Source organism: Lissotriton vulgaris, chromosome 3_1 (genome assembly GCF_964263255.1).
Source record: "Lissotriton vulgaris chromosome 3_1, aLisVul1.2, whole genome shotgun sequence".
NCBI lineage: Eukaryota > Metazoa > Chordata > Amphibia > Caudata > Salamandridae > Lissotriton > Lissotriton vulgaris.
The window spans coordinates 554,901,670-554,922,422 of record NC_141689.1 but is presented as its reverse complement, the minus strand read 5'-3'; the positions used below and the strand labels follow the sequence as shown (position 1 = coordinate 554,922,422).

The 20,753-nt window shown below is 49.4% G+C and overlaps 1 protein-coding gene across 1 annotated transcript in view; it reads right to left on the bottom strand.

Annotated features, from left to right (window-relative positions):
* Positions 1–20,753, bottom strand: part of MSH3 (mutS homolog 3) — a 2,089,876-nt gene that overhangs the window by 1,326,188 nt on the left and 742,935 nt on the right. The window contains exon 10 of the mRNA XM_086960834.1: positions 19,801–19,915. Coding sequence (XP_086816960.1) covers positions 19,801–19,915 — 115 coding nt within the window. The remainder of the gene's footprint in view (positions 1–19,800; positions 19,916–20,753) is intronic.

Here is a 20,753-nt window from a genome sequence, read left to right as displayed (position 1 = left end):
AGAAAGAAGGAGGCCCACGGGAGACGCGTGCAGTGTCTAAACACAGTCGCGAGTTACCATTGACTTAAAATGGGAAACAAAGAAGTTACAAAGTTACTGTTTAAGGACACTTCCGGATAGACTAGGATGGAACCCTTTTAAACTAGGACACTTCGAGAGTCAAGACCCACGGGAGCACCGGAGAACTCGTGTTACCTCACCCAGGGAAGCCGGGTGCATAGGTGTCTTTTCGTGTCGGGTTTCGTCATCGTTTTCTATGGAGATCTGCAAAGAAGTGCTGCAGGTGACCAGAGGAAAAGTGTCCGGGTGGATCCAAGGGTGGATCGGCGATGTGCAGAACCTAAAAGCAGAGAGGACAGAGTCTGGGTCACTAGCCAGTGACCAGGAAGTAACCAGGCGATGTCGCGTGCTTGAAGGTGAGTTTGTCTCTTATGCCACGAGGTCCAGGAGGCATCGACGATGACCAGGCGCTGGATTCGAGCTGTCCCACGAAGGATCTAGTTGACTGCGGTGTCGGTATCCGGATTTGACCCAACAAGCCTTGGCAACCGCAACCCAAGCAGGATGTCGAGATTAGCTCTGCTGCAACCAAGCAAGGTCTGTGGCGCTTCTCCTTTGAAGGGAAGCTGGAGCAAGCCTGGAGCAACCAGGAAAGCAGTTTAGTTCAAAAGGAAAGTCTTCAGGGGGCTCACTAGCCAACGGGCAAGGAACCGGGAAGACGCATCGAGCTGAAATGCAAGAGCGGGCCCCACGCGGCACTCGTGGAGTGTGGAGGGCTGAGCTTCGGTGCAAATGGTGCTCGGGTCTGGGGCTTCTAATACCCCAATGCACAACTGCGAGGGTACCTGGTAGGCCTTGGATGCACCTATGCCCTGGGTACCTATGGTACACTATACAGGGGCTCACAAAGGTGAACCAATACCCAATCTGGTATGTACCTAAAGTACATGGAGTCCATTTTATAGGGAGAGCAGATAGCCTGGGGCCCTGAATAGCAGGATCCCAGGCCAAGTAAGTCGAAAACCAGCAAAACACTAGGCAAGAAGTTGGGGTAACCATATAGTCAGATATCCACCTTCCTACAGAAATGTCTGGCACCTCTAAGGTTTTTTAATAAAACCCTCACACACCAACCTGGTTGGTGTCATGCTTCATCATCGGGTCCCAGCTGAGTAGCTGAATGCTACTCAGCTGTGCTGCGACACCTGATTACAGTGGAGCAGGTTTTGAGGTGTACGTGAGTGTGATGAAGTGAAATGTGAATGTTAAAAATACCTCCGGATTCTACCTGTTGAATTTATTTGTAGTTGTAGTGATTGAGCTATTTTATGGCTAAATGGCTCAATTATGACCATTGCCCACTACCATCTCAGTATATTTTGGCCTAATATAGTGATGTGTAGACCTGTTTCTGACTTTGCTTAACGGCAGTGCTGACTATTGCCTTTGACATGCTCTCATGTCATCTTGCTTTGCAATTTATACTGTCACATAACAAGGTGATGTGTAGGCCTGCGACACTACAAAGTAGGGTTTGAGTATGCACCTTTCTGTTTCTGACTTTATCTTGCTTAATGGCAGGGCTTGCCTATTGTCTTTGGCATAATCGTATGCCATCTTGCATACTAATTTTGGCTCTTTGCAGGAGTAGTGGCCTATGCTTAAGCGACTCCATTTTCTGAGCTGTCTCCATCTTCAGAGCCTTTCTAGGTGAGAAGTTATGTTTTGCTTTCACTTGTTTTCTGCATTCTTCATGCTAGTAGAAACCAATTTTATCAGAGGAATGTACAGGCTCTGTCTCGAAGTCATAGCAAAGGCCTGATCAACCGATGCTGTGGCCTTAGCACGGAGTGGTACGGAATCTGATGAAAGAGAGAGAGGGCGAGGCTTGCTAGAAGCTTCGTCCTACGTTTCCACTTCTACTAAAGGAGCTGTCTGAGATCTAATCTCTGGTAGTTCATCACAGTACAGATGTGTAGCTGTGACTGTGGAGCAGAGAATCCTGTTTTGGCTGGAGAAACAGACTCCCTTCTAGCGAAGTGGAAATGGGATGTGTAGAAACTTGGTGAGGTGTTCCACTAACTCTTATTTTCTAGCTGTTCTTATCTAACTATCTTCTCCTATTTTCAGGTTCCAATTATTTGTATACATACACGTTCTATATATATGTTATTCTGATTGCATTTAGTGATCATATAACTGATAGTTTGAAGTTGGTGCTGTAAGTGATATAGATGGCCTATCGTGACATAGTAGTGATTTCTGCTTTTTGTCCTGCTATCATTGTGTAATAAAAAAAACCCAGAGCATATCATTATTTGTCTGTGTTCTTTGGGATGGGAGGTCAGGGCCCTTCTGACCCAAATGCTGTAGCATCGGAAGGATGGTAAGTTTACCTTCCTGCAGGCAATTGTAGAGAGTGGGACATCCTGCTCTCATCCAGGGAAGCCTAATAAAGTGGTACGTATCCTACCCGAGGCATTGTTAGAAGGAGTGCGCGTTGTTTTAGTTCCACCAGGGTGGCCTTTGTTTTGCATTGTTTCGCGTTGTTGTTACCTTGTGGCCCTTGGTATAGTGTTTGCTTTCGTACCCTGGGGTACGTTGTTACCTTGTGGCCCTTGGTTTCTTGCATTGTTTTACCGAGTGGCGTTGTTTTTCCTGGGTTGTTGTTATTGTCGTCACTTGTATTGTTTCTGCGTTGTTGTCGCCAGTTGGCGTTGCTATTCGCAAGCTCCTCAGCAATAGCCATATATATCTTTAGTTAGTAGTTAATATTATTCCTTTCTTGGTTAAGTATATATGTAGTATTGTATCCCTTTTAGGTCCCAAGAAGGAATAAGGTTGTATGCCCTGGTGATTGCCAGAATTATCAGGTCATTACAGTGGTGATCCTGGGTATATTTAAAATGAGAGTGTGGATAAACAATATTATGTGTAACTGTATGTTATTATCCAATGGTGGTCAACATGTTTCAGCCCTCCTTAAAAAATACATGGGGCTTTCGTTAGGACCTCTCAATAAAGTGATTAAAGGTGAAAAGTGAGTGGTAAAAAATCACCACGTGTGCTGCATATATAGTGTTCACGCTAAGGAGCACTGAATGGAAAAACGTTATTTAAAAAAAAGGACTGACCGTATTATGGGTCCTTGTAAAAGCTGATACTTCGATTATTAATTAAACACAGATATCTGCTCCAGAGCACTTTGGGGGAGCCGTTATATCACCAACTTTTGCGTTGTGGTCTCTCCGGCAATTCACCTATAAAAGTTCCTCCGGAGCAGGCTGGCATGCTTGACCAGCAGGATGCAGCAGGATGCAGGAGGCCATCAGCCGCAGAGTCAACCTCACTAAAATCCAGGTCCTAAGCTAAAAGATCAGATCATAACCTAAATGTCCAGGACACTTTATCCCTTGGAAAGGCACAAAACCGAACCATGTTCAGAATGGCTCCAACGAAGCGGAATGTCTGAGAAGGAGTAATGTGTGACTTTGGCACATAGATAGTGAACCCGAAAGATGATAGTAGTCTGGAGGCGGTTGGCGACTGCCTTGGCGACCCCATCTTCAACAGCTAGTTGTCGAGATAGGGCAAGACTGGCACCCCTGACTACCGAAGGAGTGTTGTCACCACTGCCATCACTTTTGTGAACACTCAATGGGAATCATTGAGACTAAAGTGGAGAACAGCAAACTGAAAATGTTCCTCCCCCCACAAACCACATTTAGCTCTGATGGGCAGTTAGGACAGGAATATGGAAACATGTGTCCTGCATGTCTAATGCCACCATCAGTTTCCAGAGCAGAAAGCAGACAAGATCTGGGCCAGGGTGAGCATTTTGAACTTCTCCTTCAGGAGCAAGGCACTGAGAAGGTGCCGTTCTCAAATAGGCTGAAGATCTCCATATTCTTGGGCACCTGAAAGTAGCAGGAATAACAACCATTCCTTAATTCTGACTCTGGCTCGCTCTCGACAAACCCTTTGGACAAAAAGGCTTGCATGTCCTGCAGTAAAATGGGGACCAACCTGTCGTTGGATGGCAGTGACCTACAAGGGTACACTAAAGAGGTTTGCTAGGTGAGGCTGAAGATGGGACAGTGGATTGAATAGCACACTGACCTTGGCTGCTGGGAAGTGGGCACCAAGGCCCTCATGCCAAACTTCTGGGCTCCTTGCTGGGGAGGGGTAGGCTGGAGGTAGGGAATGCTGCGACTGGAACCCCCAGAAATAGCTCTGAAATTGTTCCTGGCTAAGTTGGGCAGAAACGTCAAGAGAATGAGCAGTAGCCCTACTCTCATTGAAATGTTCAAGGGAAGAATCAGCTTTGTCCCTGAAAAAGTGTCTCCCATCGAATGGCATGTCCATCAGGGAGGACTGGACATCGTCCACAAACCCAGCTGATTGTAGCCATGCCTGGAGACAAATAGCATCACTTGCGTCTGTAGCCCACCCAACAGTCGGTAGTGTCTCAGCCACAACAAATTGTGAACCTGGCTACATCACAACCATCCAGAATCACCTGTGACAGAAAGGGGGAATGATTTCTGGAACACCTGGGAGCCCCAAAGGGCAAGAGTATAGCGGCCCAGCAAAAAGAGCTGTTAATGGATTGCATGGCCAAACTGGCTGAGGAGAATAGCATTTTATGAAAGTCTCTACTCTCTTTGTCTCCCTATCAAGGGCAGTGGTTGGGAAATTGTTGAGGTTGGTCCGGCCAGTGGAAGCTTGCACCACAAGACCCTCTGGAGAGGGGTGCCAGGACATACGGCTGGGTCACCTGAAGCTGGACGAGGTCCTCTGGCAATTTGCTACATAAGTATAAGTAGAGGCACAGTACAATAGTACAAGGCTAAGCCCAAGTCTCTAGGAGGGTATACATCAAGGCCTTATAAAAAGGGAGAACAGGCCCAGAAGCAGTCTGGCCAGGCTGCTTGACGCAGGTCAGGACATTTGTTTTCACCTCCAAGGTGGGGAGGTGGAGGTCAAAGACAACCATGGCAAAGGAGGCAGACTCTTGCATGGTCATACCAGGGGCAGAGAAAAGGGCACTCTCTATGGCAAGTACCTAGCCTACTAACTTCCTGTAAGTCCTCATACCAGTTGTCAATGGCATAGGACTGAGAAAACTCATCACCCTGGCCATAATCATTATTCCAGTCCGTTCCAAAAAGCCTTGTGGTGAAGCGAGTTAAAATACATTGGTCACATTCAGCGGAGGCATTGGCTGAAGTTGGACTGATGTTGAGTTGGCGAGGACTATCAGGCACATCTTTGAGCAGCAAAGAAGGCATCAGCATACCCGGCTCTCATGTGGTTGATAGTGCTGGGGCGGAGTTGGGGCTGGACCCAAGAATAGAAGTCGTACAGAGGGTCCAGCTGGCGACAAGGGCGAACCCGCAGGTGGGAATCAGAGTGAAGAGTCTCCCAGTTCCCTGGGGTCTGAAGGCACACCAGAGGGAGTTGGTAGAAATACTAAGACAGGGGGCATTGCAGCACTGAACTGTTCAGACTGGCACAGCGTGGCGAAGGGCTTTGAGACTCTCACAGGTGAGTAGCCACACTATATAAACTCTTGATTGATTGATTGAAGGTCCTGGACAGCCAGGTTCTGCCGGAAATAGCTGCGGAATTGGCTCTAGAGTAGGCTGACTTTGAGAGTAGGAACGGGACTGTTGGCACTGCCCACGTGTTTGTCAGGAGAGAGGGAATGTTGTGCAAGAGCGGAACTCTGCTTTGACTTCTTATATTTTTCTGCTTTCTGGAGTACCTTGAACACAGTGCAGAGTAGCTTCTAGAGCAGCTCCGTCGACTCCAGGAACAGGAGTGGGGCCAGGATCATGCCTTGGACTTCGAGCAGGACTTGTGGCAGTCTGGCGCTGCAACTTCTTGTGCTTGGTGACGTAAAATTTTAACTCATGTTCACAGATGTCCTTTGGGTTAATCGACATGCAGGTCTGAGTCGTGGCTCAACCCCAGACACCACAAGCAAACCTCGAGGGGATCTTTTACACACATCTATTTGCAGTTTAAAACCCATTGTCTTAGGAAGTGACATCCCTTGCAAACTGTTGAGATCATCAAGGAAAGCCTCAAGGTTAAACTTCTCTGCTGGTGGTCCTACTAGACTGATATTCTGCTAGAAGAGAGAAGTGAACAGAGAGGTATCTATGTACCTAATGCTTTTCATATTCTTGCTAATATTTTGTGAACACTGTATCCTATCCATTCAACTGTATGCATTAAGTACTAATAAGTGACAAGAGTTCTCTCTGTCTTTGGTGTGAAAATCCCTCCAGATACCTGATATCTGGGAGGATATCAGTCTAAATCGCCATCCAGGATACAGTTAAAGTAAATGACCTAAATTAGTGGAGCATTTATATAAGGTCCCTAGTTCCAATATAGACCAGAAGAAGTTTTTATCATCATGGTTTGGTGCATATGTATTGATGATGCAAACTTCCCTGTCATCTAACAATCTATAAACTGGTGGGTTTCTCCCCTCCGAATCTGCTTAAATGTAAGGTAGCAGCAATATCACTACCGGTGCCATCCATATCAAAACCTCTCTAGGATACACATAATATGTGTCTGAGGCGTGAACCCCTCCAGTTTTTCTGCACCTTGGCCGTCTCTACGTCTGTTAGGTGAGTCTTGAGTAGGAAGGCTATTCCCATGGCACATTTCCTGAGGGAGCTGTGTACCTACTATACATTTTCATACAGCTAATGAAACTCCATATATTCCATGTAGTAATACTAACGGTGTTATTCATCACTCTGCATTATTCATCAACTTACGGATCCTGTGTGTGCACAATGACTAAGCAACACTAGTTGTACAATTTCCATTTTCTCAGTTTCCACTGATGACTGCTTCTCAATACTGCTTGCCCTATGCATTCTCATCCTATCTGCGTTAGTGCTATGATCTATTCTCTCCCACTAGGTATGCACTCCAAATAAACTTTAAGTGAATCCCCATTCTGTAAGTGGTAGTGCAAATAGGGAAACAGTTAGTTGTGCATTCTCTACATAGTCATTCAAATTAGCAAATCAAACTTAAATCTTAACTATATTTTGTGTTGCTGTAAACCAGTGGTATTCAAATTTTTCATGGCATCCCCTCCCCCATGTGTAAAAAAAAAGAAAATCTCATTGGGTCCCCAGAATTAACATATTCTTTTCACATTATTTTATGCTATAAAATGGCCAATGTTAAAATATGCCTTAACAAATTGAAACACTGCAGTCATGTTCAATTTTCATTTTAAAGACTGAAATCAAATACATGATTGCCAACATAATCTTTTGGTAAGCCTGGTCTTTCTAAAGTTTAAAAGTATCCACACTGTGAATTCTTTACTAAGTTTGATGCCCTCATCCTTTGACACCTATTCCCAGTCAGGATATCAATGACAAAAGAGGTCAGTGATCACCCATTTGCTGACTGACGCTCTTTATTTCACAAAAAATGAAGCACTTTTATTAGCATGATGCTTCTCTTACCCAGTGCCTGGCGCCGCACTTGGGATCAATTAAGCGCCCCCAGGAAGACCCATCCCCCAGTTTGAAGACCTCAATTGTAGACTATTGCACTGCTTGCTCCCACACCAAGGCCCAACAGGGTCAGATGGACGACATAGGGTAAGCCTTTGCCAGCACTCATGACTTATTGGATTGTAATCAGCCCCCCCCCCCCCCACACACTTTTGAAACACTGTATACACTAATCGGATGTACTCTTCTAACCAAGAATTACTTGTTCCCTATTAAAATATTTAAAGTGTGACAATTTTGATGCATCAAAAACTATGTTACAATACTGTACCCCATGTTTTTTTTTTTAAATATATTTTTATTGCAGAATTAGAAACCACAGGATACAATTACACAGCCAGGACACTTGTGAGATCCCCCCGTCCAATAAGAAATCCCAGTCGTACACAGCCATTCAGCCCGCATCCCGGAGGCCGGGCGGCATATTATATCGCTCAAGAGGAACACATCACAGTGCGCGTCCCACAAGGACCCTGGCTGAAAGATCGTTTTGCGTATCTGCTTTTACCCCCCCACCCACAACAACATTCCCGTCAGCCATCTCAATGAAAGTCAGTGATGTCGCCCTTGTCGGGACCTGCCTTAGGCGCCATGGGTCGCCACACCTGGCCGCTCTACCCAGCCATTCTACCCTCCACATAGTAGTCACCGTCCCAGTAGATCCAAGGCCCTAACAAACGACCATCTAATGGTTCCCGGCCCTCCCCAAACACCCAACAACCAACCGCCCCCAAACCCCCCTCCCCTGGCAACTGCTAAGGTGTGTGCCTCGTCCTGTCGAATTGGATGGGTCCACTACAGTACGTGATGCTATACTTCTGTGTTCGCCCCGCGGTGTCCAGCTGCTTAGGTCTCGCCATCCTCATCCTCTACCAAAGAATCACGCATAGCCTGTACCACTAACTCCCATGCACGCGCCGCATCCAGTGCCTTCTCATTCCCCAACTTTACAGCTTGCTTCATCCGGAGCACACTCTCGCAGTCAGAACACCGCAGCAGCTCATTCTTCCATCTACGCAGTGAGGGTCCCCCCCTGGACTTCCAATGCCACGATATTTCCCTCTGTGCCAATATCAGGCCCAGGTCTATAAATTTGCTTGTCACCCTGGTGTGCTTAGTATGCGGGAACCAGAGCAATAGGCACGCCGCCATGTCGAACTCCACCTCCCTGTCAGTCACTTCATTCAGAAGTTCCCCTACCTCCGCCCAATAGGTCCCCAGTTGTGGGCACCCCCAAAACAAGTGGTCCATGTCCGCTCCCTGGGACGAACACCGCGGGCAACAGGCATCCGGCACCTGAAAGTACCGCTGTAGTTTCTCAGGAGTTAAATAGGCCCTATGGAGCACATAGAAATGCACCTGCTGAAAACGCGCGTTTCTAGTGCCCTTCCACGTGCGTCGCAGGATGTGACCCCATGCCGTATCCGGTATGGGCCGGCCGATGCTCACCTCCCATTTAGCCTTGAGCCCTTGGAGTGGTTCCAACCCCTCGTTCAGCATCCTATTATGGAGGCACGTCACAGCTTTGAACGTGCCGGCCGCCATCACCACATATTGGCACGCCATAGTCGTCGTGGGTTCCAGGAGCCCCTCTTTCCAATGCTTTTGTACGGCAGCCACTACTGCCGCGTGTAGGAGAAAGCCCCCAGCAGGCAGCCCGAACTGGTCCCGGAGCACCTCGAACGGCGCCAAAGCCCCATCAATGTACAAGTCGCCCACCACCTGCAGTCCCGCCTCCTCCCAATCCAGCAACGGGGACCAGTCTCCTCCGTGCGGCAATGCCGTCAACATCCCTATCGGGATCTCCGGGGCATAAGGCCGCGATGCCCTCGCTCTCCGAAGGCTCCGTTGCCAGCACAGCCGGAGCGTCCGCTCTTCCATGGTGAGGGCCCGTAACTCGAGCCGCTGCTGCATGATGATGTAGGACAGCACATGGCGTTGCATTCCTCGATCCCGGTCCTCCTCCGGGCCCCGGAACACCCTGGCCACGTTCTGTGTAAGGACCTGTAACTGCGCTGCAAGATAGTACAGCTCAAGGTCGGGCACCGCCATGCCCCCTTCTAGCTTGGGGCGAAGTAGCGTGCTCAGGGCTACTCTACGGCGGCCATGCCCCCAAAGAAAGCCAATTATCATTGACCGCAGTTCTCTAAACACCCCCTGGGGAATCCAGACAGGCAGCGTTCGGAAATAATAGAGGAAGCGGGGGAGCGCCACCATTTTCAACAGTGCTATCCTGCCCAGGACCGACAGCGGGAGGGTCGACCAGAAAGACAAGCTGCCCCGCAGCGCCCGGACACAGCGGCCGATGTTGCCCTCCAATAGGTCCGCCGCCGCGTGGTAAATGCGGACACCCAAATAGGTGATGCAAGAGGGTTCCCATACTACACCCAAATCGCTGCTAGGGGCTGGCGATCCCGCTCGCAGCGGGAACACACAAGTCTTCGCCCAATTGACCTGAAGGCCCGACAGCCGGCCGAACTCAGACAGCAGGTCCATCGCTCCAACCAATGCCCCCGAGGTGTCAGCTAGGTACAGGAGCAAGTCATCCGCGTATAACGATATATAATGCCATTGCCCGTCACTAACTATCCCCGCGTATCGGTCACCTGACCTCGCATGGACCGCCAAGGGTTCCATCGCTAGGGCAAACAATAGGGGGGAGAGGGAACATCCCTGTCGTGTTCCCCTGCTCACTGGGTACGCCGCAGACACCAGGCCGCCCAATCGTACTCTCGCCGTCGCCGAGGTATATAAGACCCTCGTCCACCTCCGAAACCCCTCGCCCATGCCAAACCTCTCTAGCACTCCATCCAGGAAAGGCCATTCCAAGCTATCAAAGGCCTTCTCGATGTCCACGGACAGAACCGCCGGTACTCCCTCCCTGTCCAAGATGGCGTCCATGATTCCCACCAGGCGGCGGGTATTCAGCGCCGTGCTCCTCGTGGGTATAAACCCGGCCTGATCCCTGTGTACCAGACCCGTCATGTGCGGGGCCAGCCTGGTGGCCAGGATTCGGCTCAGGATCTTATAATCCACCGTCAGCATGGACAGCGGGCGATAAGACCTCACATCCGCGGCATCCCGGCCAGGCTTGAGGAGCGGTACAATCAAGGCCTCCCGCATGGACCCAGGCAATGCCCCCGTCTCGAAGGCTTCCGTGTACACCACCAGCAGCCTGGGCGCCAAGCTGTCCACATATTGTTGATAGAATTCAATTGGCAGACCGTCCACCCCGGGCGTCTTGTTGCGGGCCATATGTTTGATGGCCACCCGTATTTCCGTGAGCGTGATCGGGCTACCCAGCTCCCTCACATCTTCCTCGTCCAGGACAGGGAGCTGCCTCTCCCCCAGGTATTCCGCGATGTCCTGAACCCCCACTCCCAGCTGACTCCGGTACAGTTCCTCATAATACCCCCTAAATCGTTCCAATACCGCTGCCTGGGAGTACACCATCTCTCCCTGCGCATTATTAATGCCGAGAATCGGGCAGCCCCTAAGTTCCGGGTTAGCTAATCTGGCCAAGAGGGTACCCACCTTGTCCCTTTCCGCGTGTGCCCTGATGATGTACTGCCTATAGTCATAGCACCTCAAACGTTCCGTCTCGGTGGCAACCACTTCCTTCGCCTCCAACAACTGGGCCTGTAGACCTGGCCTAGCCGGCCTGCGGCGCTCCAAGTCCCTCAAAGTTTCTTCCGCTTTCATTAGGTCATTCAGCACAGTCGTACGAGCATTTGAGAACCTTCCCAAACATACCCCTCTCACCACCACTTTCATTGCGTCCCATTCAATAGACCTACTCGCAGCCGTGCCCTCATTCATTCCGAAATAACTATCAATGCCTTGCCGAACCGCATCGCTGAACACAGAGTCCTCTAGCGTCTCCGGCCGAAGCCGCCATGTTGGTATCACTGAGCGCTCTCTCTGCCACTGAATGTGCACCAGTAGGGGGTTATGATCGGATATAGTCCTAGCCAGGTACTCCGCATGGGTAATCAATGGGGCCAGGGATCCCCCGCAAAGCACCGAATCAATCCTGACATGTAGATCATGGAGAGCGGAATAAAAGGAATAATCCCTGGCTCCCCTGTGCCGCTCCCTCCAGACATCCAGCAACCCCCATCGTTCCTGCCAATCCTTCCTGTGCGCGGCCAGCCTGCGCACCGGAGAGTCTACTAGGGGGGGATGGGACCTATCCAGAGCAACATCCGTGATCGAGTTGAAGTCCCCCCCTAGCACTATCGGACCCGCCAGGAAAGAGGCCAAGGACCCCGAGAGACTATCAAAGTATCGGCCTTGGTCAGTGTTCGGTGCATAGACACAGCAGAAAACCACATCCCGTCCATATAACCTCCCCTCCACCGCCACAAACCTGCCATCCGGATCTACTACTTGATTCAGCACTTGAAAGGGTATCCCCGCCCTCACCCAGATCAACACCCCCCTGGCATACGCTGAGTAAGTGGTGCCAAACACCTGGCCCCGCCATCTTTTCTGCAAGGCAGCGCACTCTTTTTTGGTGAGATGAGTCTCCTGGAGCATAGCAATCTGAACCCCCCTGCGTACCAGATATGCATGTACTTTGTGACGTTTCACCATGGTCCGCAGCCCCCGGACATTCCACGTTAGGCATTTCAAGTTAGGTAATGTCCCCATTCCAACCTCGTACAGTCCGAATCAAAGAACAAAGGTCCATGGCCCCCCCATTGCAGTTGCCCCCCCCCGAACATTCCCAAAACTGAAACACTTCCCAAACCCCACTCCCCAGGACAGAGCACACAAACCCAATGGCCGCCCCCATCCAAACCTTGAACCAACTTCTCACACTCTTACTCTGTGGTCTCCACCACAGTCGACCTTAAGGGCCCAAGGGGGGTGAGTCGCCGCCGACCCCAGCTAGCGGAGCCCGCACCCCGCACCTTCATCCCCTCCAATGCACACAGCTCCCCCTCCCGGCAACCCGCCCTCCATCAACAGGATATCACCCTACCATGAAGTCCCGATCTAGTCCCAGTTCTATCTCAGCCGCAGAAAATACCATCCGATGTCTGTGGGGTCACTATCGGCCCCTTCGAACTTTCCGCCTCTGAAAGTTCCTCTCCTGTTCTGCTGCCTTCCCCTCCCGAGTCCGTTTCTGCCCGTTCACTGTTCTGTTGCGACCCTGTAATGGCCGCCGTCGCTGCGAGCGCATCCCTCTTCTCCGCCGCCATTTGAGCCTCCCGTTTCTCCCGCTGGCGCCTGTTGCGGGATCTGATGCGTTGTGACTGCCTCACCCGGGGCTGCTTGGGTTGGTCTCGCCTACTTTGGTGTGATTTGTCCGTCCCCGCTCTATACGACTCGAGCCACTGCCAAACTTCGTCCGGAGTCTGGAAGAAGTGCGTAGTACCGTCCATAATGATCCGCAACTTGGCTGGGTAGAGCAAGGAGTACTGGATGCCTTCCTCCCTGAGCTCCTTCTTCACAGCGAGGAACGATGCCCTGTTCTTCTGGACCGCTTGAGTGTAATCCGGGAAGATCGTTACCTTACTGTTTTCCACCCCATACGGGCCCGACATCCTGGCCCGCTGGATGAGAAGATCCCGGTCCTTGTAGTGGAGGAGCCGCACCACCATCGGTCGGGGGGGGCGGCCAAGCCCCGGCGGGCGGGCAGGCACCCGGTGAGCTCGCTCCAGAGTGAAAAAAGGAGTAAGCCCCTCCGGTGCCACCACAGTGCGGAACCAGTTCTCCATGTAGGCCACCGCGTCCTCCCCCTCAATCCGTTCCGGCAGGCCTACGACCCGTACGTTGTTCCGTCTATTGCGGCCTTCGGCATCCTCCGCCCTCCGTTCCAGTGAGTCCAGTCGGGCCAAAATGTCCGTGATCCTGTGCTCCGCGGTCACCACCGATGGCTTCAGGTCCAGCAACAGCTGGTCATGGTCCTTGACCCTGTCTGCCAGCTTCGCGTGATCCGCGCGTAGCAGCCCCAGGCCTGTGGCCACTTGGGCAATGTCATTGTGTAATGCTTCCTTCGTGGAGGTGATCGCATCAAGGATGGCATCCAAACGCCGGTTCAGCCGCTGTTCCTGGTCAAGCTCCGGGGAGGGACTCTCACTCAGCCGAGTTGATGTCGCCGAGTCCCCCTCGCGACTCCCGGGCATAGGCCCTCCGATCGCCGCCATGCCAGGGTGCTGCGTCACAAGTCCTGTCGCCCTCTTTGCGACTACGCCCGTGGTTCCGTGCCGGTCTCCGGGCACCAGGCAGCGCAATGTCCCCGCCGACGCTCTCAGGAACAATGGCCAGGTGGACGGGCTCCGTTCCGTCACCCCCCTCCGGCCTGAGGGGGGAAGGATAAGTCTCAGGGCGGTGGCCAACTAGGGTCCCCGAGCTCCTGGGTGAATCAGGTCAGCGTCCCCTGGTCTCAGGACACAGCACCGCCAAGTGCAGGATCTCTTGCCACTCGGCGACAACTTGGTTCAGGGCTGAAGTTCGGGACCGTCCGACCTCCTCGCCGCCATTTTCTTCTCACCCTCGGCAACACCTCGGCCGCCTCTTCTCTCAATCTTCTCGGGGCCAGCAGTCCCCCAGCGACTCTCCGATTGCGCCCAGCTGTCCCCTTACACTTCAGAGGGCAGGAACGTCGTCTTTGGGTCGCCTAGGGTCCCGAAAACAGGAGAATTAGCGGGATTCCGCGCGGAGCTGCGAGCTCACGCCGCCATCCCGATCGGCGTCCAAGCCACGCCCCCATACTGTACCCCATGTTAATCTTAGTCTACATTTAAGTTTCCTGCAACATCCATTCCAAATTCTCACAAACCAGACAATGTTGCAGATAGTGCTGTCAGTTTGTTTCCAATTCCATTTGTGGTTTACAAGTCCACAGCTGTTCTGCGGACTGCTACGATGGCACCAGCCTGAGTCTCATGAGCCAACATGCCATTATCTTGGATCACTACGTAAGGATCCATCTTTTTGTGCACTTCTGTTAGTGTGAATGGGCCTTTCATTGTTCCTACCAGGTCCCAGACCTCGGACCTGTCAGGGGTTCCACAGACAAGTCCAACCAGTTCCATGTCTCCTCAGGAGACATAAACAAGTGGGAAGGCCCATAATGAATTACCCAAACTTTGCAGGGAACAATAACCTATATTTAATATTCATCGCCCTGAATTTTGGTTTCCGCGATTCGTAAGATTTTCCAGGATTCTGAACTTTATGTGTATAGTCTAGGAATATTCCCACATTCTTATTTAATATCCCCTATCTGTGGGGCATGTTGAAGCATAATATCTCCGTCTCTGCAGTAAAGAATTTTGCCAATGATAGCTCTGGGCAGCAGTGGTGACATATCCATGGCTCCCCGGGCTCTTTTCACCACTAATCAGTCCAAAAGACTGTCCAGGATCAAGCTTTCCAGAAAGAGCACTATCCGCTCGTTCAGGTAACCTCAAGAACTTGAGGTTGTTTCGGTGTGATTTACTGTCACAATCCTCAGGTCTGAAATCAAGGTGGTAAACTAATAGGGGTAACTTGAGTCTGTGGATTGTGGCACTCCCTGGTACATAAACCTTCATTAAAAAAGTATTCAATTTGATCTGGTGTGGGGTGCTTGTGGGTAGAGCACTCTGATCCGGGGCATAAATGAAACAATATGAAAGAATGCGCTGTCTACGATTAGATCAGCGTCCCCACTGGGCACACCATGAAGTGTCAAGAACTTCAGTAAATTGTATGCACTTGTATAAAGTGTTTTTATTAACTCTTCATGCTGATATCATAATTTCCGTGTTCAAAATTCACAATCATTATGACGTGAGTCACACTTATCAAGAATTAACTCAATCACAATGCATTTCGGGACACTGCCCTTCGTCAGGGGAAATTTCCTATAAGTAAATGGAAAGGCATGTATTCAAAGATCCAAGCAACAAATTGTCAGGAAAACATTTCCTTATCTACATCTCAGTCTTCCAATCCCTAACTTGTGAAGCGTCCTTGTTCAATCCCAATTTTGCCCATCTCAAAGTCCCAACTATGTATTCACAGAGCAAACTTTCAATACCATATTTAGTTATTATTGGTCCCATTGTTACCTGTCCTCATTACTGGTCATGTTACAACCAGGGTCCCGAGATTGCCCACCAAGAAAGCTTAGGCCAATCAATGGTACAAAAGCCATGTGACACTGCAAAGACTTGTGAAAGAACATCACACTCATGCCATAGTCACCACCGAGAGTCTCCTCAGCTCAGGTGTATCTCGAGGCATCACCGAGGCCTAAAGCGAAACTCAGAGTTAGAGCTGCACCTAGCACTATTGTATTTATAAAGGAAGGCCTAGGAGGGAGTAACCGCAATTCCAGCTAGACAACTATTTATGCAGAGAAGAAAAGGGCAGGGATATATATCCTGGATCAGAATCATTTAAAGGTATTTCAATAGTTGATTAAAGAAAAGATTGCTCCATTCAAGGGGACGAGCAGACCAGATTTCCTAAAAGTGACCACATAAATATCAACTCTGTGTCAGAAATGTTCTCATCATGCTATCAAAGTAAAAATTATGTTTCAGATAAAATAAAGCTTAGTATATTATTAAGGTGGACAGTGAACTGTGGGCGGGGCCAAGACAGAGGCTTCACGGAAGTGCGGCCTGGCACTCTGGAGCCAGGCCTGTCGTAATCCTGTAAAATCCTGTGTCCTCCTCACTAACTGGGGCCCATGCACGACCTGGAGTGTGTGGGGGGCCCTCCCCCCGACTTACTTGGGGAACTCTGCTGTCTCCCATGTGGGGACAGAGAGTGGGTTTGCATTTCTGGATGAGAGGCTGGCAGTTTCCCACATGCTGCTGTGCGAGTGCTCAGCCTTTAAGGTGGTGATATGTGGGCATTGCATTGCAACAATGAGTGGGGCACAAGCACAGCTGCACACAGCTATCCTGCTGTAAGAGGATCTCCTTTATTGCCTAGAAATGGAGGTGTGAGGAGACACCTCTGCAGAAAACAAGTTCGGTGCTGAGAAGGGATCCTTTATGACTAGTTGCAACGTGCAAACCACAATTGCTCCATTGCTATATTGTCAAGGTCTAACTGCACCAGGGTACAGGAGGGGCCATCTTGGAGCAAGAGGTCAGGGAAGCAATCAAGCCTTTGGTGAGTGGCAAATCACCAGATGTGGATGGGCTCACAGTTTGCTTACATGACCTACTCAGGCCGATTCACCGCCTTGTTTAATGCAACTAGAGAGACTAGGGAGCTACCTGATAGCATGCAGGAGGCGGTCATTACAGCTTTGCCTAAACCGGGGCAGGGTGCAGAGAGTGGGTTCATACCAACCCCTTGTTCTATTGAATCTGGTCTACAAGATTCTAAGCTGAATCCTATTGGACAGGTTCCTGCCCTGCGTCCGTAACATCAAGCACCCAGATCAGGCTGGGTTTATAACCATGCGTACTAGCTTCCAGAAAATCCAGCGAATCATACAAGTACTAGACTGCTTCACGGAGATACCCCCTTTGGCTATGGCCTTGGCCATTTACATCGAGAAGGCTACTAACTCCCTATCGTAGGTCTTTCTTTTTGCAGCAATGACAGGAATGGGGCTGGGTGATGGGTTCATCGGCTGAACGAAACTACTTTCCACTAAACCAGCAGCCAGAGTCAAAACATACACTCTTGTTTCTGATGGCTACAATGTGGCCCAGGGTACACGACAGGGATGTCCTTTGTCACCTAACATATTGGTCTTAGTCTTGAAACCACTTGGCAATGTGATCTGTCAAGGTGTGCACTATTGAGGTCTCTGCATTCATGGAAAGCTGCTCTTTCTCTCTTTATGCATGGATAATAAGCTGTTATACACACAGGCATCTCCTCAGATATCAGTGGAGCCTTTAATGCTTAAGAACAGTTCAGCGAACTCTATTCCCACTAATACCAGCAAAGGTGGGCCACCCCGGAAGCACCTGGGGATAACATCCACTGGACACTCACATAAAATAAAATATCCCGAGGCCCATATTTATCACGTGACAGACCCACTTCTTGAGGGTAATATGTGGGCAGCTGTGGCGACATTACGCCCATCTATCAAGTGTTGGGTAATGTTTCCCCTTACAGTTATGGGCAGGGTCGCCCTGACAAAAAAGATCGGCCTTCCTAGGCTATTATACTTCTTTACTGCCCTTCCTGTGAAGGTCCCTAGAGAGTTGTCAGAGACATTGAAGCCCTAACCTTGCAATTCATGTGGCGCATTAGCAGGACATAAATTGCGCTATCTAAGCTTCGACTTCTGGTGTCCGAGGGGGGGGCTGGCAGTCCCAGACTTTGAATTGTGCTACTTGGCGGCGCAGCTGTAATGGGTGGAGCGTTGGAGGGAAAACTGTTGGGGAAGCAGTCATAGAGGTGATCCCTCTGCCCCCTTGGGGACCCATTGGCACATTTATTACTGAGGCCTAATGTCCCACCTCGGCTGCAGAAGGAGGGAATACTGCTGGTGTCCCTTTGATATGCGTGGACACAAGTTCTACAGCGTTCCAAATCTCAAACGACCTACGCCAGGCTGCTCCCATTGCACATGCTCGCTCCATGCCATCTCCCATATGGGTGACTGGAAAGAGATGAGAGAATGGTCAACGCTTGACTTTACTAGAGTTGGTGATTTGTATATCAACAATACTGTGGCAGAATTTGGAGCTATAGGATCAGTATGGGATCCCTCCGCTATATCTTTTTGTTATACTGGTCACTGAAGGTGGCAATTCGATGTTGGTGGCATGCACGTCTGACTGAACCTCAGGTACACCTGGGCCTGCAGTGCATATGTGAGACTGATGGGCAGCGACACGCAGTCTCACTTTTATAAAAGGCAGTGCTCGGACAAATAAAAATAAACTTGTGGGACTCACGCAAGAGGTGGATTTTGATCTCAGTACTCCCACTGACGAGGAATGGGCTAGATTACTGGAGTATACTCCTAGGGTTTCCAGTAACAAGGGGTTTAAAGTAATCCAATATTACTTCATCCATTACGCATAAATCACGCCCAAAAGGTTGAACTAATATGCTAAGTTGCGAACTCATGCTGTCCCACATGCTGAGAGCCTGATGCTGCATTCCTCCACATGGTCTGGGAGTGCCCCATCCTAGGCCCATTCTGGAAATCAGTGCTGAAAGCTTTGGCAATGGCTACAGAGCGACCATTGTCCGCATCTCCTGTAACCTGCCTCTTGGTTTGGTTCCCCAACCAAAGACAGGGACAGTCACAATCAGGTTTGCAGAATTATCATTGATCCTTGCAAGACGCTAGTTGAAAAACTCGAAAAACTGAAGGTCCCACTGTATGGGGTTAGTTAGCGGAGCTCCACAAATGAGCCTTGCGCCAAAGTGCAGCTCTGAAAAGAGAGGCGCACAGGGGATTATAACCTGAAACCTGGGGGAGGCTTTGGCACAAATACTGGATGATCCGACACATGAGATGGACAATTAATTAGGCGCATTGCTCCACAATCAGACAAGGCATTATATATACCAGACTAGCATCAGTGTACCATTAACTCCCGCTCCTCTTAAATTTATTGATCCAGACTAGTGGCGATCTGCACACGTCCTGTACGCATCGAGACATATCTACCTGCCCATACACTACATACCCAATCACACTAACACTGACTCACTCGCTGGCATCTTCTAAACTCTCACGGGGCTGGTTCATCGTTGTAATTGTTGATTTTGCTTTATGGTTTACTTCACTGCAATATCAGTGCCCTTCCAAATTTGTACTGAGCATCTCCAGTACCTGTAAGAGTCTAACGGTGAACACAATTATGCATGTGAATCTAGATTTAACTCAGTGGTTGTACGCAAATGTGAATCTAATGCTATCTTGACTAGTAAGGAGGGATATGCAGCATCTACTATGTTATTTGACTATATGTAATGTGAAAACTCAATAAACTATGCTTAAAAAAAAGAAATGACCAGTGAGCCAAACAACCTATTAAGAGGTATATAAATAAAGAAAAGTAGCGTACAATTGTTAAATGACCCATTGCAATTGAGCTCAGAAATGCATAAAATATTACCATTAACAAAACGCATTAAAATTAATTTTAAAAATGCCCATTTTAGAAAAAACTAAATTATACTGGCTAACTCCTTGACAACGTACAACAGATTTAAAAGTCTGTAAATAAATGTAGTCTGCCACAGCCTCATACGACAATCAATGTATATCACATTTTGGTACATGAGCTACTATAAGTTGACGTACCTGGGGTTGTATAAAATCTTTTCCAAATTAAATTCTTTTAGATATTTAATCACCGCTGCCAAAGAACAAATTACGGATTTTTCCATGTTCAAAATTTCTGAAAGTTTCTGAGAACCTAAAACACAAAGCAGATTTTAACTGTTTAAAATGCGTGTGCCTTTAAAGAAACAGTAGAATTCACAGTCAATGATTATGGCACAGAATGTTGATCAAAAGCCACAAAACATTTTTGTAAAGAGCTTTTGCATGCAGCAATGGAAGAGGCTAGCTGATCTACACTCACTAAAGGTGCAGGATGCAAATGCTACTTACCAGTATGCATCTGTTCTTGGCATGTAGGGCTGCTGACATTCATATCTGTGCATAGATCGCCACCTAGTGTTGGGTCCGGATGATTGCACATTGTTGTCCTGGAAGAGTCTTCGAAGTATCACGAGATAGGTGGCTCCTCCCCTGGACTACAGTGCGCATGGGCATCGCCTCCATCCCCAGATTGTTTTTAGCCATTGGCAGAGATGGAGTGAAGAATGTGAGTGATGACCATGCTATGAGCATATGTATGGAAATGAATGAATTCTGCAGCTGCTACAGGCGCCGGGGAGGAGGGTGGGCGATATGAATGTCAGCAGCCCTACATGCCAAGAACAGATGCATACTGGTAAGTAGCATTTGCAGTTCGAGGCATGTGGGCTGCTGAATTCATATCTGTGCATAGAATACATAGCAGTCCCTCCATTAACGGCGGCCGCCCGTGCCAGCTGCAGCAGTCTGAAAAAGCGTTTTTAGAACAGCCTGACCAACAGCTGCCTGTTGTTTGGAATGCACGTCTACACAGTAGTGTTTAGTGAAAGTATGTGTGGTAGACCATGTGGCTGCTCTACAGATATCTTCTAAGGGAATGTTACCTAGGAAAGCCATAGAGGCCCCCAACTTCCTGGTGGAGTGGGCCCTCG